We start from the raw sequence: 19,942 nt of genomic DNA, 5'->3' as shown, positions 1-19,942 counted from the left end.
AAAGCCTGCATCTCTGATGGTGCATTAATGCCCGTGGGCTTGGCAGCTAACACATCTGGAATACACTCTCATCCAGATGATGTCTTTTTCAGGGAAGGCCTTGCATATTTCAGCAATACAATGCTAAAGCATGTACTGGATCTATTACAACAGCATGGCTTCACAGTAGAAGAGTCTCAATGCTGAACTGGTCTGGCTGTATTCCAAACCTTTCACCAGTTGGAAACATTTGGCAGAATATAAAATGAAAAATAGAAAAAGGAAGACGCAAGACTTTTGAGAATGGGATAATGTTCCTCTCCTAAAAGCTCAGCATCTGGTCTCCTCAGTTTACAGATATTTACGTTATTGAAAGAAGAGGACATACTACGCAGTAGTAAACATGTTGCTGCCATCAAATTCAAAATGACCTTGTTTTTTTCTTGAAATAGTACTACAGTTTTCTCAAGTTTAAACATTTGGTATGTTTTCCATGTTCTCTTGTAAATAAAATGTGGGATTATAAGATTGCAGATCATTGAATTCTGCTTTTATTAACATTTTATACAGTGTCCCAGCTATTTTGGAATTTTGTCTGTAACTCTAATTGAAGTACATTTGCTGAGAGCTTTCCCAGTAAACTTTGCTCAGGGCTATAAAACAGTTTATAGCTTATTTCAGCGTCTTGTCAACAAGTACTTGCCATATGTATTTGGGAAATATTTTGCTTCTAAGAAGCTGTTTTGTGTTTTTCACTCACCACAAAATGCATTTTTCTGACGTAAGATGCACACAAGGTACCAAGCGACGAGATGAATATGCTTTCTTTTCAAACGTTTTAGCCGTCATGATAAACAGCTCTCTGTGTTTGTGCTACGTCCAAATAGTAGAACAGCTACACAAACTACTTCCAGCAAGTGACATGAGTTTTTATGGTCTGTGCTAAACCTTTGAAAAGCTCTCGTGCAGCCCTGGAAAATATGCAACCCAGCAATACAGCATGTGGTTGTTTTTCTAGCATTTGCTGTATTCATATTCTGATGTAAGATTTTCTTTCTTTTTTTCCCTCTAAGTAGCAATTTATTTGTCCACTAGAGGGCACTACAGATGCATGTTTCAGCTGCTGTAACACCACGTTACCATGTTGAGGTTCATTCTTTAGAAAAAGTTGGAGTTTCTGGTCACCTTTTGGAAATCTCATGCCTTCCCAAGAGCCTTTTGTTAATGGGCACAACCATACCGCGAAGAGGAAACTCATTCTATGAAAAATCCGAGCTGTTCATCCTCAGTCTGTTGCTCTGACAGAAATAATGCACATCAGATGTTTTTGTTAAGTGCAGGGAAAGCCGTTGGTCTCTCTTTTGTTGATGTTTCATTTATTGAGAGTTTTGGATGAGGGGCTGCAGACATTTTCGCTGATCTCTCACATCCTCCGTAATGCCGTGTGTGCCTAGCTGACCAGATATTGCGTTCATTCCCTTTTATTTGTTTCATATGCATGCCTGCATACAGGCTACCCCACCACCCCCCTCGGTTGGATGTGGGAGAGTAAAAACCCTGGAGGTTCACGGAAGGTTCCTTCCCACTGGGCACATAATGATACTGTTGTGTTAGTCTGCCTGAGAAAATCCACACAGCCTCTACCATGCTTAACCAGCTAACCACAACAAGTATGTTAGAAGGGATCAGACCAAACAATAGCATTCAAGGCTCTGCCTATGGCTTCACTTTTACAAGACATACAGCACTGCCACCATGTTTTCTTAATGACTGAATTAACTTCTTAGAATAATAAAGAGAAAAAAATCTCCTGGTTTCTGTTTTCACAGATGTTGCTGATTGTGTTTGCCATCTTGCACAGAGAATAAGGTTTATCTGAGAAATTGTGATTTTTATGTTCTTGGATTCATCGGGCCATGTTCAGTAGGTTGTTCGGGGTGTTTTATGGTCCTTTCTACTGGGATGTTTTCAAAGCAGCTCCCTCCGTGGTCTGTGGAACTGCAGGAGGTGTTGGTATGCTCCTTCTTAAATAGGCTTAGACCATATAGTGACCTGCCACTTCTCAGACCTCCCGAAAAGGCCCTGCGGGCTAAAAGGCTGATCCACTCAAGTGCATGCTGTGTCTGCCAGGACATTATTGCTACAGAGCCCTGCAATCTGCCTTCTATTAAGAGCATACACCACCAACTTTTTACCCATCTAATGTAGTAAGTTGAGACAGAGACCAAAGTGTTTTTTTAAGGAATAAAAGATCTGAGTTATCACAGAGCAGTTTAATGTCAGAGGTTTATGTGCTGTTTAGTGTTATTGTTGGTCTGGAGATGAGCTCATAACAGACCACACATCGTGGCTCTGAACAAAAATGATTGCATTTTCTTCTTGGAAACATTTTTGACACTTTCCATTTTCAAAAAGAGAAAGTGACAAGGATAAAAAAAAGAGGAAAAAAACGCTTTCATCTCAAAACTGGCCTACATTGCAGCACAGAAATCACATCTCCTAATGAGGCAAAATGCTTCTCGGCTTGCTATTTCTGTCTATCTACCAATTTCTCAGGGATGTGTCTGCCTACACTTTGTTTGCCGAGTGTTACCTGGAGATATTCTTGTCTGTTCTTGCTGCTGGAATTCCTCTCCTGGGTTGTGTCTCTTTTTATCATCAAATAAAGGAAACTCAGGTGTGCTAACATTCATTCGGAATGAAGGGAGGCTTGCACACAAAACACTTTGGTGCACTGTTTGTAAATAACATTTGCCTTGGGAATAATCAAGTCTCAGATGTTAATGTTAAGTAGCCAGTGGTTTGAAAAACTGGAAAACAGTTTTTTTTGTCTGTTTTTTGCTTTTTTTTTATAAGGGGAAACCCAGGTGACTCACAGCACAAAGAAAGAGAGCTGGGAATGAGAAAAATAAAGCCAAAGTTGTCACACCCACATATCTAAAGAGTTCCCCAGGGTGCTTTGCGGACTTGCAGAAAGAGTCAGAAAAAGAGAGAGAGAGACAAAGGGAGAGTTGGGATAGATGCAAGTTTTATTGAGTGAGACCGCATCTGCTGCCCCTTCTCTCCCAATGTAAACATCTGCGGCTGGTTAGTGTTAGCCTCTGAGCTAAGTGCAGTCTGAGAAGGTCTGGTTCTTACACTGCGATAGCAATGGCAAAGGGCAGCGAGGTGGGGAGGCGGGTGAAGCTGGGCTCCGTGCCCAAGTTTGAGCAGCTCAGGCAGGAGGTTTGGAGAGCTGGGTCTGGGAGAGAGATAAGGGAAGGTAAAGAGTGTTTTGGGAACTGAGTGTGACATAGACCAGAGCTCTGCAGACGAGAGAAAGTAAAAGAGTCATCGGGATGTGTTTATTTACAGGCAGAAAATAGAGAGGACCTTTCTTGTGTTGTGCTGTGGACTGTGGGCAGGTTTAGTGTCTGCTTTTTTTGGATTTTTTTCTCTTGGATAACCTTTTTTCACCCCCACGCAAGTTATCGGTTCAGAAGCAGGGAGACTTGGGATAGAGAAGCTGAGCCTTAGCCTGCAGGAAGACTCGGTCCTATCTATTCAATATGTGACAGCAGACCACAAAAGATGGCACAATAAAGGATTTGGGATTAAGTAGCGCTTCTTGCCGCCTCTCGTTCAGCCTTCAGCCTCTGTTCATAACTCTAAAGCCCGAGCAAAGCAGAGAACAAAGCGGTGCTGGCCCACTTTAGTATGTATGAAAAGAGTAACTTCCTCTTGAACTTGGCCCTTTATCAAACTGTTCCTTTCCAACAACAGTGACAGAAGCTCTGAGTATTTCCTTAAATGTGTCACAATATAAAATAGCTCTTCAATTTCATCAGTGAATATGTCACATTTAATGAAACCCTTAGGGTCCTGAGTATGACATAGTAGAAACTGTGTCACAGAAAGAATAAAATATGGAGTTTTTACTGATGGGGTGATGCAAAATTCTCTGTTGCCCTTTTACTGTGTTTTCTAAAAAAGAGAGAGAGAGAGAGAAAACTTGTGGTTTCATCGCTGCATCTAAAAAGTATCCTTGCGAGGATCTCACTTTAAAAAGAGTAATAAATAAATATAAATAAACATGCACGAAGGTTATAGTTCGTGGCATAGTTCAGCCAAGAGATGCACTGGCCACTCTTTGTGCTGGAAGTTGACAAATTTAGGCCACATGATGTGATTGTACTCAGAGCCTTTGTGCAAAATTAAATTAAATGCCAAATTCTGCTGCTATTTTGTCTTGTCTGCGACATTCAACATAAATGTCCCTTGTAAAAAGCTCTTGTAGCTCTAGTGCCCAAGCAGCACAGCGTTGGCCAAGATATCAATACTTTTGCAGGTAATTTGTCTCTCTACCAAACTGGCACTTTTGCTGGGCAAATTAATTGGTTTCTCATTTGGGTGATTGCATTAGTTTGCATTCCTGACAAAATCCCCCGTTTCCGAGAATCTGGCAGAATCACATGCTGTTTTTGTATAAGGGCAGACCAGTGTTTATCATTAACTTCCAATTCCCAGTCGAGCCTTGTCTGCTGTTCTAATGTGATAAAAAGAAGTTAGTCTAAAGCTTGATACTTGTCTGGCTTGCAGCCCAAAGGACACTCACTCAGAAGCACAGAAACCACGTCAGGGGATTTACAATGCTGTGCTTTTCTATAACGATCTCCCTCTGAACCCTATACTGATTGCATATTTTTAGCAAATTAATGTGACATCACACTTTTTTGTGATTGCAAAAAAGTTTGCATGGTATTTTGTCCCTTCCGATGTCAACACAGCTGAGCAGACAGATAACCGCTGGTCAGGTTCAGTCTCTGCCAGCACACATGAGATTGTGTGATTTTGAGCCATCTAATTCAATGATTGTAAGATTTTGAGAAAGCAGAAAAAGTGCACAAGTCCAGTAGCCACAAAAAATTTGACAAGTGTCAACTGAACATTTGTCTTGCACATTGTCAGTAAAAAGTAAGGATCATAAGGATCAAAGGGTGGTTAGACTGGATAATCTGGTAACTTGTACGCAGTGAAAAGAGTTAAGTCTTAGAAGTCAGGAACCAGTATACCAAAAAATCCAGTCTGCATGTGTCATCTCCACTAGCTGGTCTCTGTGTTTTGATTGACAGGGTCTGACCCTCTGTTGCTAGGTTTTCCCACACATGGGTATTTGTAGGAGGCCACCAGTCATTGGTGCGCAACTGTGAGACAAAGGTCAAAAGATGAAGAGAATGCTGATCTTTAGGGACGAGCTGATACTGACAGGCAACATGCACACAATTTAAACATGAGAAGCTGGCATTAAATGGGGCTCCGTTCTGGTCCGTGGGGTTCATTTCTTTGTGCAAGCATGCTATTGTATAAGAACCTTTCTGTATTTTTTGCACACTCTGTTTTTATTTTTTAAACAGTTTTCCATTTGTAAGTGTATTTTAACATTTAGACTTGCATTAGTACTTTAACATGAATTGGCATGCATTAATGCTGTAGGGCTGCACATACTTAATACTACAAGACATGTCTGAGATTAAAACCAGCTAGAAAGATTCACTTATCAGTCATGTGGGGGCACCCTCTGCACTCGTTTAGCTGTGGAAATAAGAAAGCAGCTTCACTTCAGTTATTATAATACAGAAAGAACGAGAGAGGATAATGCTCTCAAGGGGAAAATAATGCAGAGTATTTGGCAGGCTGATTTGCTCACATGTAGCCTTTAATAACATTTGATGAAAGGTTCACAGCCAAGCTTTACTTTTACCAGTTGAGAAACAATGCAGTACTTTAATGAGAAAGCTAAGCTAAGTCCTAACTAACAAAAGAAAGAGACAACTGGAAAAAGTTTGGAGGTCGAAGTGTACATTTGTGTCCAGAGTTAGAACATTAGTAGACAGTTATACCCCTGTGGGATGAGGTCTCTCACGTCATGCTGAGAGCATGCTGGATTGTAGAGTTTAGTCATCTTGTCTATAATACTATGCTTTAACACTAGCCCAGAGGATGTGCCTGCTTAAAAACAAAGCTTTCAGTGTGCACCAGTTTCCCCTGTTACTGAATGATCCAGTGATCCTTCTCCTCTTGTTACACACTCTTCAAGTTCCACAATGTGATCCTCAGGTCAGTGTCTGGTTTTGGCTTTTCGTGACCTTAGTGTTTTTGCACCGTCATTCTCATGAATGCTTTTTGCCGCATTATCACTCTGGGTTTTAGTACTCGCTGCTCCACTGTGTCATGTTGTGGGTGGTCTCAGTCCATCCATTACTTCCTTGACCATGGAGAGGCTAAGTTCACACGAGACTCACATCCATTTGCTCTCTGCAGAGGGCAGCTTTTTCACTCATATGTAAACCATAATCAGGCTAGCTTGAGAAAGATTTAACAGCAACTTAAACAGCAGCGGCACTTTCCTTGTCCCTTATTGCTTATTGTCACAGGGACATAGTGCTTCAGGAATCCACCCTGCTGCTCTTTTCCTTTCTTTCTACAACACACAAAAAAACAAGGTTTTATTACCTCTCTGATACAAACTGCGATAATAATCCTCATTTTGGTGGTACATCTTTAGATTTTCCTGCAGCTTACTGTGTCCTCAGGCACTGTATTGCAGATATAATTTACGCTGAGTGAGGGGAAATATGAGGAGACAGACGGGGCCATACTCTTTGTAAAGAGATTGGTAGAGAGATGGCTAGACAGAGAAAAAAGAGGGAGCGGACTGCTGTGAGAGGCCTGGGGTGATGTTTGAGGACACAGGGGGTCGTTGTGGTTTGTCTCGCTGTCAATCACCCGCACTTTGATTCCCTTTGTTGCCTGTGAGCTCAATGCCCCTCAGCAACCTGTGGCTATCCTTCCTCTTTGTGTTACAGTGTGGGAACTATGCTGTGCTGGTGGATCTCCACGTTCTATCCCTGGGCGGCCAAGAGGACACTAGCTGGTTCACTACGAGCCACATCGAGGTACAGACACGGGGAGATGGGCGTGGCTGTTATTAAGTGTGAAAGGGAATATATGGCTTCTTTCCTGCTGGAGACCTTTTCAAAAGGCAGCAGCAGCGTAGAATCTAAAATGACTCTGAGCCTCGTCTATTTTCATTGTTGGAGAACTTTTCCCATCTCCCTCTCAGCCACATGTGGAATTTCAGTAATCATCTTTGCCTCATCTGAACTTTAACTTTACTTGTTACGCCAAATCGAAACTTGTGTTCTCTTACCAATTCAACACATGTTTACTTTGTTTATCTTAAATATGTGTTTTTAGGAGGTTACAACCCTGGTTCAAGATTCTGTGGACCAGAGGGTTAAGCAGTATACCGAGTTCCTCCGCAGTAGAAGACAGCCCAAACAGAAGAAGGAGCTGGCATCAGCTTCAGCCTTTTCTGTGAAAGGTAAAACCCCATTATTCCGACCCTCGTTATACTGGATTGTTTTCTCTAGCAGCAAATATTCCAGTGTTTATCAGTTTATATAATTTAGGTGCTTTAAGAGCCATTATTTAGCACAACACTGTTTTTCAGTTGTTTTCCTCCAACATTGGTTTTAATTGTCATGTGCCAGTTGTATTTATTCTGTTTTGAAATCATTGTTGCTCATTCTGATGAAGTCATCTATGTCTTCCCTTTCCTTCTCCTAGGCGTGTCTGTCGTTAATTCTTGGATAAGTAAAATGGTTTACTTTGGCTTTGAACTCAGTACCATATTTACTCACACAAAGCAGAGATGTTACTTTGTGCAAGAAGGTGGACTGTTGAAATCTGTACGCAGAATGCAAATTGAGTTACAAAAAACGAAGTTACAGGAAAGCATTTCACGGCTACCTTGTTGAGTGGGTGAAAAGACAACAGAACTAGTTGGGACTTGGTGGTTCCCTACGCCCAGGGTGTGACCTGTGAAGGCAAGAGCTGATAGGAGTTTTTATATTGTGTTGTGGTGTTTGACTTGGCAGGTCTCAAGTGCATTTGTATGCGCAAGATGCATGTTCATTAAAACTTCTAACGTTTATTATCATTCTGTTTAATGCGCCACTGGCTAGTCTGAGTTTATCTGCACCTGTAGTTAAACGATAACATCAAAAACCAGCTGCTGTGACACAAAAAAGTATGTACAGTAAATGTCAATAAATTATGCACAAATTTACATAAGTCAATTCGGTTTGTCCCTGTTTATGCAGAAAAGATACATTCCCCCAGCCATCCACATGCATGCCTTTGAAGCACTATAAACCTATAAAGCATCAGAGGAACCTCCAGCTGCGTGTTGTAAGACAGACAGGTTTTGTCACAGGTAGCAGTTAAGGGCAGTTAAACTGGGCTCTCTCAGCAGGGCAAGCCTGACTGTTAGAGTGGGATTACAGGGCAGTCGGCCCCATAAAGTTTCTCCTGCGGCTGTAGCTCTGCCTCTCACGCTACCTCCCACACACACAACCACACACACTTAGTCCTACCACCTTTTCGTAGTTTTCACACATAGTGTATATGTACACATTTTTCAACTTTATGTCCATATAGTCCCGATATAGTACAACAGTGCGTGCACACAGGTGCTCATATGCATCAGAAAGAGTGTGAATCAGAAGTTGTACAGTGTGTTTGAGACACATATCCTCCCCCTGGGTTAGGTGTGAACAGGCTGACAGTGTAAGGTTACTGAAAAGCCTGACTCATATTTCCCATGACAGACTGACGAGAGACAGACATGTCTAATGATGGTGATCGTAGACTAAGGCTCCACGTGTGCGCGCGCACACACACACACACCAAATGGTTGTGCACAGTTTACAGTGTGAACAAGGGGACTATCAGTATTTCAGCAGTGAAATATGCATGTAAAAATGATTAAGCTCCTTGCAGCTTCGCCACAAAGAATGTAACCAGTGGAACATGACTCCATAGCATATCAGAGAATTTTCCCCTCTTACAACATGAAAAGGTATAGTGCCTCAAACAGGCCTACACAGTTCATGTTCTCTAGTCCTATTAAAGGTCTTAAGTGAGTGTAATGACATTCTTGGGCTTTTCATTGTCCCAAGTGAGGGAGGTGGCTGAGCAGTAAAGACTGAGGCTGTGACTGTGAGAAGTGAGCATGCAAGCAGGAGCCATAAAAAAGGGGAGGACAGACTATAGGCTTAGGGAGGGAAACCCAGCAAACCACAGGGTGGGTATTAAGTATTGATGGTGTCCATTCAGCAGTGGAGGTAGATATTAATCTTTCAGACTGTTGGAGAGATTGTTTTTTGTTTTAGCAGAGGACCTGTTTGCATCTGTTTGTTTTATGTTTGATGGCAGGATGGTCCTGGATATCAAGGGGTGAGCCACATGCGGTGAAACATGTGCACATGCATGTAGTTGCATATAGAGAAAGGTGTCAGGCAGGATAGTACTGATGTCTACGCCAAGAATAGGCAGATGGACCGTTGCGCTATGTGTGGGATGGTGCGGGAGGGGGCTTGTGGGTCTTGTGTGAGGCGACGTTTGAGCTGGTGCCAGTGTAAAATCACAGGGACTTCCGCCAACAGACAGCAGTAAGAACGGCGTAACAGTCTCAGCTGTTGGCACTTCAAATGAGCCATCAACAGCTTTTAGCATTCCAAGACTCTTCAGCACAAGTGTCTGTATCGGACTTCTTTCTGTGAGTTATGGTATTTATGTATGTACGCTGTGCTGAATGCATATGTGTGTGTATAGCACCCAGTGAACAAGTCAGAGAGCGGCTTATCTCATGTCTTCTGTCAACATAAATCTAAGCCATTTCTACAAATCTCAGCTGCAGAAGCCAATTCCAACTGTCAGCCCCCCACCCCTCTCGTTTTTTTTATACACGCTACTTGAGACTTCGTGATTAGCTCACAGTGATGTGATTTATTTATGTTTTTAGAGAGATGAACAGAGGGAACTTTTCCCACCAAGCATTTTGGCTCTGGACTTGCAGAATGGACATGGTAGACTTTAAAAGTCCAGGGAAGGGGAGCATGAGTGAGGCCTCATGCATTCTCACTGGTAGACCGTGTTCAACACACCCACATTTCTCATAGTAATTACAAAATGAAAATGAGTGCATAATATGTTCTCTGTGTTTTGAATGACATTTTTGTCATGCAAGATGATATTTGAGTAATGAAAATGAGTGCATAATATGTTCTCTGTGTTTTGAGTGACATTTTTGTCATTCAAAATGTTATCCGAGTAAAGAAGCTGGTGGTTATACGCTACAACAAAGACTATCCACAATAACGTTCATGAAAATTCATGACAGATGCTAATATCTTGATCGTCATGCTGTCGAAAAACATACAGACTTGGAAAAACATACAGACTGTCTAAAAGATTGCCATACACCACCTACTGTATTTCCTTTTCCTTTTCCTTTACCAGATTAAATATGATCCTGCACTTTCTTGCCTCATATTGTTTCCACTCAAGAGGATATTGATTTTGTAGACCATAATAGCAATATGTATGTGTCTATGGGTATAGTGTAAACTGAGAAGTCCCATTTTACATGGGTTTAGTTAACATGCCATTTCAACTTCCCAAAGTACATTGCCAGATGTCTTTTGTCTACCATTGGTATTGAAATAGGCACACTGATCTGCCTATGTGAGGCAGAGCTCAGGTGTGGTTTAACCTGGCATTTGGAATCCTGCTACCAGTCGGAGGACTTAGAGGCACTCTGGCAAAATGGTACCTAGAGTCAGTTTGAACCCATGAGCTGGTTCCTTCTTCCTCTCCCTGCACAGGTGCCAGGGCTTAGAGGGAGGGAACACCTGCCAGCCTGTTTCCCCATGGCCACGGCAGGCTGGAGAGGCATTTTCCCAGGCTCCCCAGATGAATGGTCACTAATAGCCGTGGGAGAGGGCTTTGCGAGTGCTGCACAGTGTACCACTGACTCCTTTTGGCAGGCCTATGAAGGGGGCTTAAGGCAGCCTGGACACGGCCAATGCGGGAAAAGCACAAGTGTTGCTGGATAGCTTTACCGTTGGAGAATGTGTTTACGAATGACCATCTCCCTTCCAATAAAGAATGCGGAGGATGTTCAGGGACAAGAAGGGAGATGGCTCACTTTTACTCAGCTCTGATTTAACTGTTGTTTGACTTAACCATGCATTTCAAGATCTACAGCCCAACAGTGAGTTTCTAATTAGGATAGGAATGTAGTAGCATAGGACATTTTCTGTGCAGATATACAAAGCAGTGCACGTGTTGCTTGGGATCATTTTGAAGAGTGTTCGGCCTGGATGCAAACCTTTCTGCTTAGTACTGTGATGCTTCTCTTGAGGCAGACTTTTTATCAAATGTCATTAAGTGGTGACGGTCTGATTTAACACACTTTGTTGGTTTGTAATGCAACGTCAGCTATTACTATTTATATTAGCACTATTATGTGGGAACTTGTCTGTAAATAGAGAAGCATGCCTGTGTGGTTTAGTTACCTGCCCTGCTCTATGTTACTGGGCGTGAGGCAGGCTGGGATTAAGGCAAGAGGGAAACGGAGACCTGTGACAGGAACAAAGGAATTCCAAGGCCTAGGCTGGAAATGGATCCTGATCAGAGTAGCCGCTCCATCCAGCCCGCCTCTCTCTCTGCTTGCTCTCCCTCCCTTGGCCCCTGCCAGGCAAGCCCCTTCCCCATGGTGCTTTGTGGTGTTGCTGTGGCTCTTTAAATCCTTTCTCTAAGCCTCTAGCCTTACTCAGCAGCAACACATAGGACAGTCCGACTCCATTGTTAACCCCACTACCTATTATTTCTCACAAACACGCACACTTCTCTTATTTGTCTTTCTTTTTTTCCCCTTACATTTTATGCATTTATATTTGTTATCGCCTCTTCTCTGCCTTCCATGTCTGCACTTCTTTGCTCTCCTAATGCCGTCTTTTTATGTTTTCCCACTTTCCCTGCTTCACTTTCTCCACAGGGTCAGCTGTAGTCTCTTAGGACACAACCGCAATCCCCACCATAGCTGTCACACCACACTCTTTTCCCATATAATTAGGGCCTGAGTCTTAGCCTGAGCATGGATCACATTCATGTGACTGTTCCCTTTTACCACAATCTGGTGTGGGAGACGGCACACACACACTCTGTTGAACTCATGCTAAGTGTTCAGCCTGACCAGAATGCCTTGTTGCAGGCATTACTAAAACATGTCAGAGAAAGCAGTTTCGTGCCCTTTCACTTTGGAAGAAATGGGCGTATGTCACGTGCTTTTGAGTTTTGTTTTTTTTGTTGTTGTTTTTTTTCCATGGACAGGTGTTATTATAGTAGTTTGCCTAATGCACTGTGTTTTGTCAACACTGGTGAGGTCATAATTTAAAACAATATTGCATTACACTTTTAAATTTTACATAAAGTAACAGTTTCTAGTTAATCCACAATCACTTAAATTGCAGCAGTATAACTTTAACATTTACATAAGACAGCATATCATGACAAATTTCTAGATTATGACTAGATCTTTGAACTTTAGCGTAACACGCTTGCTCTTTTACGCAACAAATTCCAAGTAATGTGTATATCTACTACTCACAAGTCGTAGGCCGCTCTTAAACTTTTCCCCTTGTTGCACAAGTGGAGTTGCAGCAATGCATTACCTTGTAATACACTACCTCCAACACAGGTTATCAGAAAAGCCTGCCCACAATGGCTTTAACAAAAGCAAATACAATGGATAGTGCACGCTGACCATTTCCAGTTCACGTAGTGTTACATCATTTAACTATTTACAACAGATTATAATAAGATTCAGACCTAGTCAGAGGAAAACAGTTTTGTTTTTTTGTTTTTCACTCACTCACTTTGTACCTTCCTGTTATCAATAAATAGTGGTAGACGTTCCAGGTAGCAGAGGCTTCTTTCAATGAGACTTTAGCCCTGGTTTTAAAGAGCGAACACTTTGCATAACTCAAAGCCCCAAAATGCACTTATTTTATTTAAATGCAGATTAAGCAGATTGCTTCCTCACTCTGAATGCTCCGTTTGACTGCACTTTGGGAAATTTGTAACCTCGCGAGCTACTTAAGATATAATGATGATTGAACACGACATTTTGTATTGTGACTTCATGTCTCTCATCAGATTATGTTCCTGAAAAATATATTTTTCCCTTTGGTAATTGTTCTGCACTTCAAAATGCTCCCCACCACTTTTAGTCACATGCTGCATTATGGGTTGGCCTGAGCTACCATGCTGCGGCGTATTTTGTAACTGCGATGAAGGGGTCACCCAAATGTTAAATTGAACACTCATGTGCAAATATTGTTTCAGGTGGAAGTTGTGCGGGATGATAAGGCACAGTTCTCTGCTACGGCCGTAGTTACAGTTGCACACAGAGAGTGATGTCCTTCCAGGAAAGCCCCCACTTACATATGGGTAACTTCCTCATGCACTCTCATCCCTCACCACTCCACCCCACTCTCGCGCACTAAGCCTCGACTCTCCACCCACACTTGAGGACAGAGGGAGGGGGTCTACATCAAAGAAGAGATGTCAGGAGATCAGGATTCTCAGGCACTGGTGTCTGAGTGTCCTGCTGGTTCAACTCCTGTTCGTAAAGAGGTTACGTGGGAATTACAGTTTTCCCGACATGCAGTCATTAGTTTTACATGCACACTAAGAAAATGTTAATGAGAGAAATTAGGTTAGAGGAGGAAATCAGTGCCTTTGCAACCACTGCAGTAATCAGATTTTTGTTTTTGAGGCAGTGCAGGCATAATTTAAACATATAATACTGTGGCCTGTAGAATTCTGTTCATTTTGATTTGAAACAGTTAAACTGACTGACTAAGCAGCTCTTTTTACCCCCAAGAGCCTGAATTTTACATAAAATCTTTGTTAAACTGTGGAAATTGGTTTCAAGGATGCATCAGCCACATGAAGATCAGATTACAAAACCCAGTCAAGAATGCACATACACAAGAAATCTGTATCCTACAGCAGAAGATTAGCTTTGAAAGATTTCTCATGGAGCTGTAGTTTTCCTTTTTTATGTTAGTGTAACAATATTGGTTTACTTCGTGAAGTTTTGGGTAATCAAGTAACTTAAGAGTCTGTAAACACAGAGAGAAAAAACTGAAGTTTTCCTCGTCACCACAGGACAGGCTGCTAGAAATGCAGATGGTAAGACGAAGTATGCTGTGTTTTCTATGGGTGTTTTAATGATCTCCTCAGGATATGACTGAAGTTAATGAAGTCTTTTCCATGGGTGCTTACCTTTGACCCTGGTCTGAATGCCTCTCACTCCTGTCTGGTCCATTTTACTGTCCTACTCACTCTGGACGCCTTCTGGTTTGTTGACTTTTCTTTCCTCTCATTGTTTTCCCAGGAAGTGGTGAAAACTGCACTGTGTGTGTATGTGTGTTTCGAAAGCATAGCACTCTAGCATTGGTCTTTCTTCTGCAGTTGTTCTGCGGTATGTTACAAGATGGCAGAAGTCTCTCCAAACAAGAGGTTAAAATATTATCTACCACATTTCTAAAAACATGGCATACTGGCTTGTTTTATTGTTTGATTTGACCTGTCATAATATTGTTGTGCATTGGATTTCAAAACAATTAAGCAAGGCCATCTTCTTTTTAAGGAAGTACAAATGAAACCTTTTAAAGTCTCTGCTCTGCAGATTTGAGTATTGCACCACTGTGGGCCACAGTTGCCACAAAAAGGGGCCACTTATTCCCAGAGGAGGGACCAGCAAACTGTTTGTGAGAGAGAAACATGAATGTAAGCTTAGCACGAGAGAACCTGGGCAGAGGGCCAAGAGCAACTCTGTGCTGCGCAGGACGTTTCAACATTGGAGCAACAGCTGATGTCTCGGGCCGCGGCGTTGCACTGGTTCCCAACTCCATGTCCAGACATCCCTGTCAAGTTTGTCCTGGGAATTGGCAAGCTCAACTCGCCAAGGGAAAGCAGTGAGAACAGTTGTACAGCTAGACAAGTGGCTAAGAGGGCTAAATCACAGCCTCCAAAAACAAAGAGTCATGAAAGTGCAAAGAAAGATGCTTGCTTCCTGGTTCCTCATGGACTAAGGGCAGTCAGAGAAAACAAAACGGAGATACAGATCAGCATTCCACAGTGGGTGATAAATGATTTGCTCCTTTGCTATTTAGGGAAAAACACAATATTAGATTTTGTTCCTGATAAAGAAATTCTGCTGTTAAATACAGACATGCTCAACATACCCAATCTGTGTGTTAATGCAATTTCCCATTGGGATTAATGGCGATCTATTTAAAGACTGTTGACTTATCCGTTATTATTACATACCTTATGTGCACCAGACTCTAAAGGAACAGTCTTATAAGGCTGGAAACTCTAAAGACAATTTAGTGAGAGCACTATCAATACCATATGTACTCCTACATTAAAGCTAACACCAGCACGGAGGTCCTCCTTCAAAGAGATGTGCACCAAGTATAGTGTAGTCAGTAGGAAGGACAGTGACATTTTTTTTTTTTCATTTCGGCTCTGTACTCATGCGCATTGTATCTAAACCGAAAAGACGGCTAGAGCTTAAAGTACAGCAAGCCACGTTAAAGGAATAGTAAATAATTTTCTTAGGTTATTTGATAGGAAAAAAAAAGACTTCTTTCAAACTATATATGCCCATTTAACATTTATACATGCATATTTTCATCATCTCTTTCTCATTATGTCTCCTCACCTCAAGCCTCATCTCCTGAAGTCAGGGCTCCAACACACAAAAAAGTGCACAAACATGCTTATTTATTCCAAGTATTGTCGCAGTTACTTGTTATCGTCTGACATTTGACCCTCTGAACAGCTGGCTCAAGCGTCCTAAAAATCACATTGATTGTATTCTCACATTGCATGAGACTTCATTTGCTAAGTGTCCAAGTTCAACAATCTTAGATCCACTTCAAGGAAGGAAACGCCAGCTAACAGCAGCAAAAACACCAGCACTTACGGGCAGAAAAGTTGAGGACATCCTCAACAACTCACCTCAGTATTGCTGTCATTGGACAATAATAAACCTTTTAGTTTTACAGTCTCCTACAGCAGGCACTGTTGCTAGGATTATGCATTTGAATTGGGAGGGGTAAGAAAACAGAATTCAGTTAAGTGCAACCTGCATTCTACGGTCGTCTATTGGACTTTAAAAAGCCCATTGACATCAGGATGGAATTCTGTATGATAGGACCGTGCATATTTTTGCCTGCCGAAATGTTTGGTTAGAAGTTATATTCGTTTTTTTGTCTTGCAGTCTTGCAGCAAAAAACTTGTATTGATTGACTGATTTGTACTTGACACAAACCCAGCAGCTACCCAACACAATCCAATATGTGCTTAACTTGATGAAGATTAAACATAACCCCTTAAAGCCTCCCCCAAAAAATAAAAACCTGAAGATTGCTGCATTACAGGAGCAGGAGAACACCTTAAGTAACAGTACCATGCTAATTTGTGTGGCTAATACATTTTAGGCATCATTAACTGTAAAGGCTTTGCTACCAAATTATCAGGCTTTTGACTTTATGTTATTATCTGCTTTTCATTATGGATAAGTGGATGTAATCCCGTATAGCGCAATGTTGGCAATTGAACATTATAATCACTGTTTTCTTGCAGACCTACTGTGATGGGGGCACATAGCCAGTAAAACAAATCATTATTATACATGCTGAGTGTGCTGCATTTCCAGAACTGCAAGCTCTCGGATGATAAAACAATTTGTACAATTCTTTTTTATTAATAAACATGGTCTTATGGGTCTTTTTGGAAGGAGCTTTTTGCTGCAAAGAAGCAGAGTTTAATGCCAGCCTGCGCAACCTAGATAGAGCTGTAGAGATTCTATTCACTGACAAAAAGACAACTGGGTTGGTCCCAAGAGATTAGTCATCCACTGATGGCTTGTGTAAAAAATCATTTGGCCTGAGGAGCAAGAGTTTTGTACAGAAATAAAGAATATGGTAAGCTGAGCTTCTTTTATCACCCCAAAGAAACATCTCAGTTTCACACAATTAATGTTATGTAACTTTTGAAAACAAATAATGTGATGTAATGTGTAAGAAAATATTTAACCAATATGCAGTTTGAGTGAAGAAATAGCTCTTTACAGATCTCACAAATGTCACTACTAAAAGTCACCTTGCAGTTGTGCACGTTAGATATTTGGGTTTTGTTCTCTTGCAGAGAGATTCTGTTGAATGTTCACAAATCATAGTTACGATGCTAAACATTTTCCAAAACAAATTTTGGTAAGGCTCAATTTATACCAATAGATTTGATGGTAAAAAGCATTCCTGAAGGTGTGAAATTGAAAAGATTGTAGCCTATGGGTAACAATTTCCCCTGATTGTCATTAAAATACTGATTGTAATTGCTTAGTATCATAGTAACTCATAGTAACACACATCCAGTTTCAAAGGCTCTGTGATGAAGTTCACGATTGATGGATTTCAGTCTATATTTATAATGTCAGACTGATTTGATTTGTGTGTTTCATAATCTATGTTGGTATTGTCTTTTCTAATGATGAATATTATTCTTGATGTGCTGACTCTAGTTGCTAATTATACCGCAGGCACCAACAGAAAGAAACCAGACATGATGCTATCAATCACTGGGTAGTAAACTTAAGAATATACAATAATATCTTGAAGTGTTAACACTGTTTTTGTAGTTTTGCCTCTGTACACCACCAGATTGGATTCTAATTTAAACAATTAAGATGTGATTGAAGTGGAGACTTTCAGATTTAATTCAGGGGATTTAACAAAGGTATTGCATTAACTGTCTTTTAGTCTGGACCTGTTGTTCTTGAGTGTAATGGGTGGTTTGCACCTTGTTGTAAATGCTCTGTAGTTTCACTCATAAAGCCATTTCTTGATCGTGGACTTTAACAGTGATACACCTACTTTCTTAAATTTTGTAAAGGGTTTGTCATGAAATAATGCAGCAACAGGCTTCACGGACATGGACATGAAACTAGTTGTCAGTCAGTTATCCAATTACTTTTGAGCCTCTGAAAACGGTGGACTGTGCATAACTGTGTATAAAAATGGCTGTATCTCCTAAAGAGGTAGTCCAGTACCTTTTTAAACTCCTTGAATTACGGATGAAATCCTGCCCTTCTATCACATCTTGATTGTTTGATTTAAAATCTACTCTCATGGTGTACAAAGGAAACTGTCATACTGTCATGTAGTCATACTGTCATGTAGTACTTTAGTGGCAAACTGCCTAACAGCTTATCACCATATAAATACAGCTTCATCTTGGAGACATTCACATTGGTTTGTGGGTCGTGCTTTTAATATGTTTTCTGCTCTCTGTATTGTATTGTCATGCTAATGGACCATGTAAGACACACTCGTCCTAGTTGTAGTTTATTATTTGAAGTAGACTTGTCCAAGTTGTTCCAAGTTTTCTTGATGGGTGACCGTTAGTGTCATTACCGGCAGATTTAAAAAGACTTCCAAAACAGCAGCTTTTCACAAATACAGACAGCCTCATTTTTAGCCTGATGACAGTGCACATTTGAGATTATCCAGGGACTTCTGAAAGAGCCTTAAGTGCAAGAGGTCAGGATTTTCTCAAACTTAGGAAGACATGTAATCCTTTAATTGGAAAAAAAAAAAAAAAACAAACCCAGACAGTTTGCAGAAAATGGGTTTTTTATATGTCCACACATGGGAGAGAATGTCAAATAAGAAATAATAGGAAGGTGGTGTTAAAGTTTCACATTCACTTTCTTATGAGGACAAAAAGGGTAGGAAGAAGATATCAAAGGATGAACTGGCTTGGTCAGCTTCCCAGCACTGTGTGTCTGTTTGCAAAGAACAACTGCATAGCGTGTTAGCCAGGCCCTTGCTTTTAGTCAACAAATTCCTGCCAGATTAGGCAACAAGCTGCTGTTTCTGCACAGCACATCTTACATACCATGAAATCATTCCATGACAAATAGAGCAGAGACCCCAGAAATGGTTTCTGTGCTTGTGCCAAACTGGAAGGCCTTTTAAATTAAAGGAGAATAAATTGTTTCACACTCAATAAATAATTTGGCTTGTTTTAGCGTGCTGTGCCTTAGACCAAGCATAAACTTAAAGTTAGTAGAAAATTGATGGGTATGTGTCCAAGCATATGGAGCCATGTGCAGCACTGTTATCTGCATTAATGGAGTGTGCTGTATTGCTGCAAAATACCCTAATCCTGTGTTCAGTTTTTTGTTTTTTGTTTTTAAAAAAAAAAAAAAAAAAGCTTTACTGTGATTCTTCTACTGCATGTGACAGCAGTAAGGCCAGTTGTGGAACTCATCATATGAGGGGCTTTATACTCACGTAGTGTGTCCATTATTTAACCACTTTGTCTCACTATAAAATTTGCAGCTGTTTCGTGTAATGATGGGAAATTGAATTTAGTTTGTAATCGGTGTATCAAAGCATGCCGGCATGCACCGTCTCACCAAAATGTGCCCACTGTTAGATAGGTAATGAACCTTTTATGTTAACTGTCTCTCTGTTTTGGTTTATACAGGTGAAAAATTCAACCTGGTGGCCAATTTTCTGAAGCGACACTCCAGTCTCAGATGTATTGTCAAGCAGGGTAAGTGACTTACATGTTTTCAATAAATCCAACCCCAGTTAAAACTCAGAAATAGACCTCTCAAGGGTTTATACTCAGCCAAATTTCCCACAGAATGAGTGAGGCATCTGTGGTCTGCATGTTGATGTTTCTCCCCCTCACTTGTTTTTATGTCCTGTCCCTACCTGATCGGGGTGTTGTTGAGAACAAGCGGCCATTAAGTGGTTCCCTTGAGAGGCTACTGAGAGAGGCAGAGAGAGAAGGATTCCTTAGCTGTCTGTGGAGGGCAGTGAGAATCTATCTCCATGGCTCATCTAATGCCTGTGACCCTTGGCCACCTTTTCATGGGACCAACATGGTTCTCTTCCTGTCAGTAAAGTTAATATCTGCTCCTTGGGGGAGGACCAGGCCTTGGCTGTTGAGGCAACGGTGACCTGTTGCTGGCTGAGATGACGGC

The 19,942-nt window shown here is 41.2% G+C and overlaps 1 protein-coding gene across 1 annotated transcript in view; it reads left to right on the top strand.

Annotated features, from left to right (window-relative positions):
• slx4ip (SLX4 interacting protein) overlaps positions 1-19,942 on the top strand; it is a 33,220-nt gene that overhangs the window by 1,870 nt on the left and 11,408 nt on the right. Inside the window, exons 2-4 of the mRNA XM_063492230.1 lie at positions 6,825-6,914; positions 7,216-7,342; positions 19,438-19,504. Coding sequence (XP_063348300.1) covers positions 6,825-6,914; positions 7,216-7,342; positions 19,438-19,504 — 284 coding nt within the window. The remainder of the gene's footprint in view (positions 1-6,824; positions 6,915-7,215; positions 7,343-19,437; positions 19,505-19,942) is intronic.

This window comes from Pelmatolapia mariae, linkage group LG13, assembly GCF_036321145.2.
Source record: "Pelmatolapia mariae isolate MD_Pm_ZW linkage group LG13, Pm_UMD_F_2, whole genome shotgun sequence".
NCBI classification, from domain to species: Eukaryota; Metazoa; Chordata; class Actinopteri; order Cichliformes; family Cichlidae; genus Pelmatolapia; species Pelmatolapia mariae.
The sequence above is the reverse complement of the archived record's forward strand: the minus strand, read 5'-3'. Positions and strand labels throughout refer to the sequence as shown.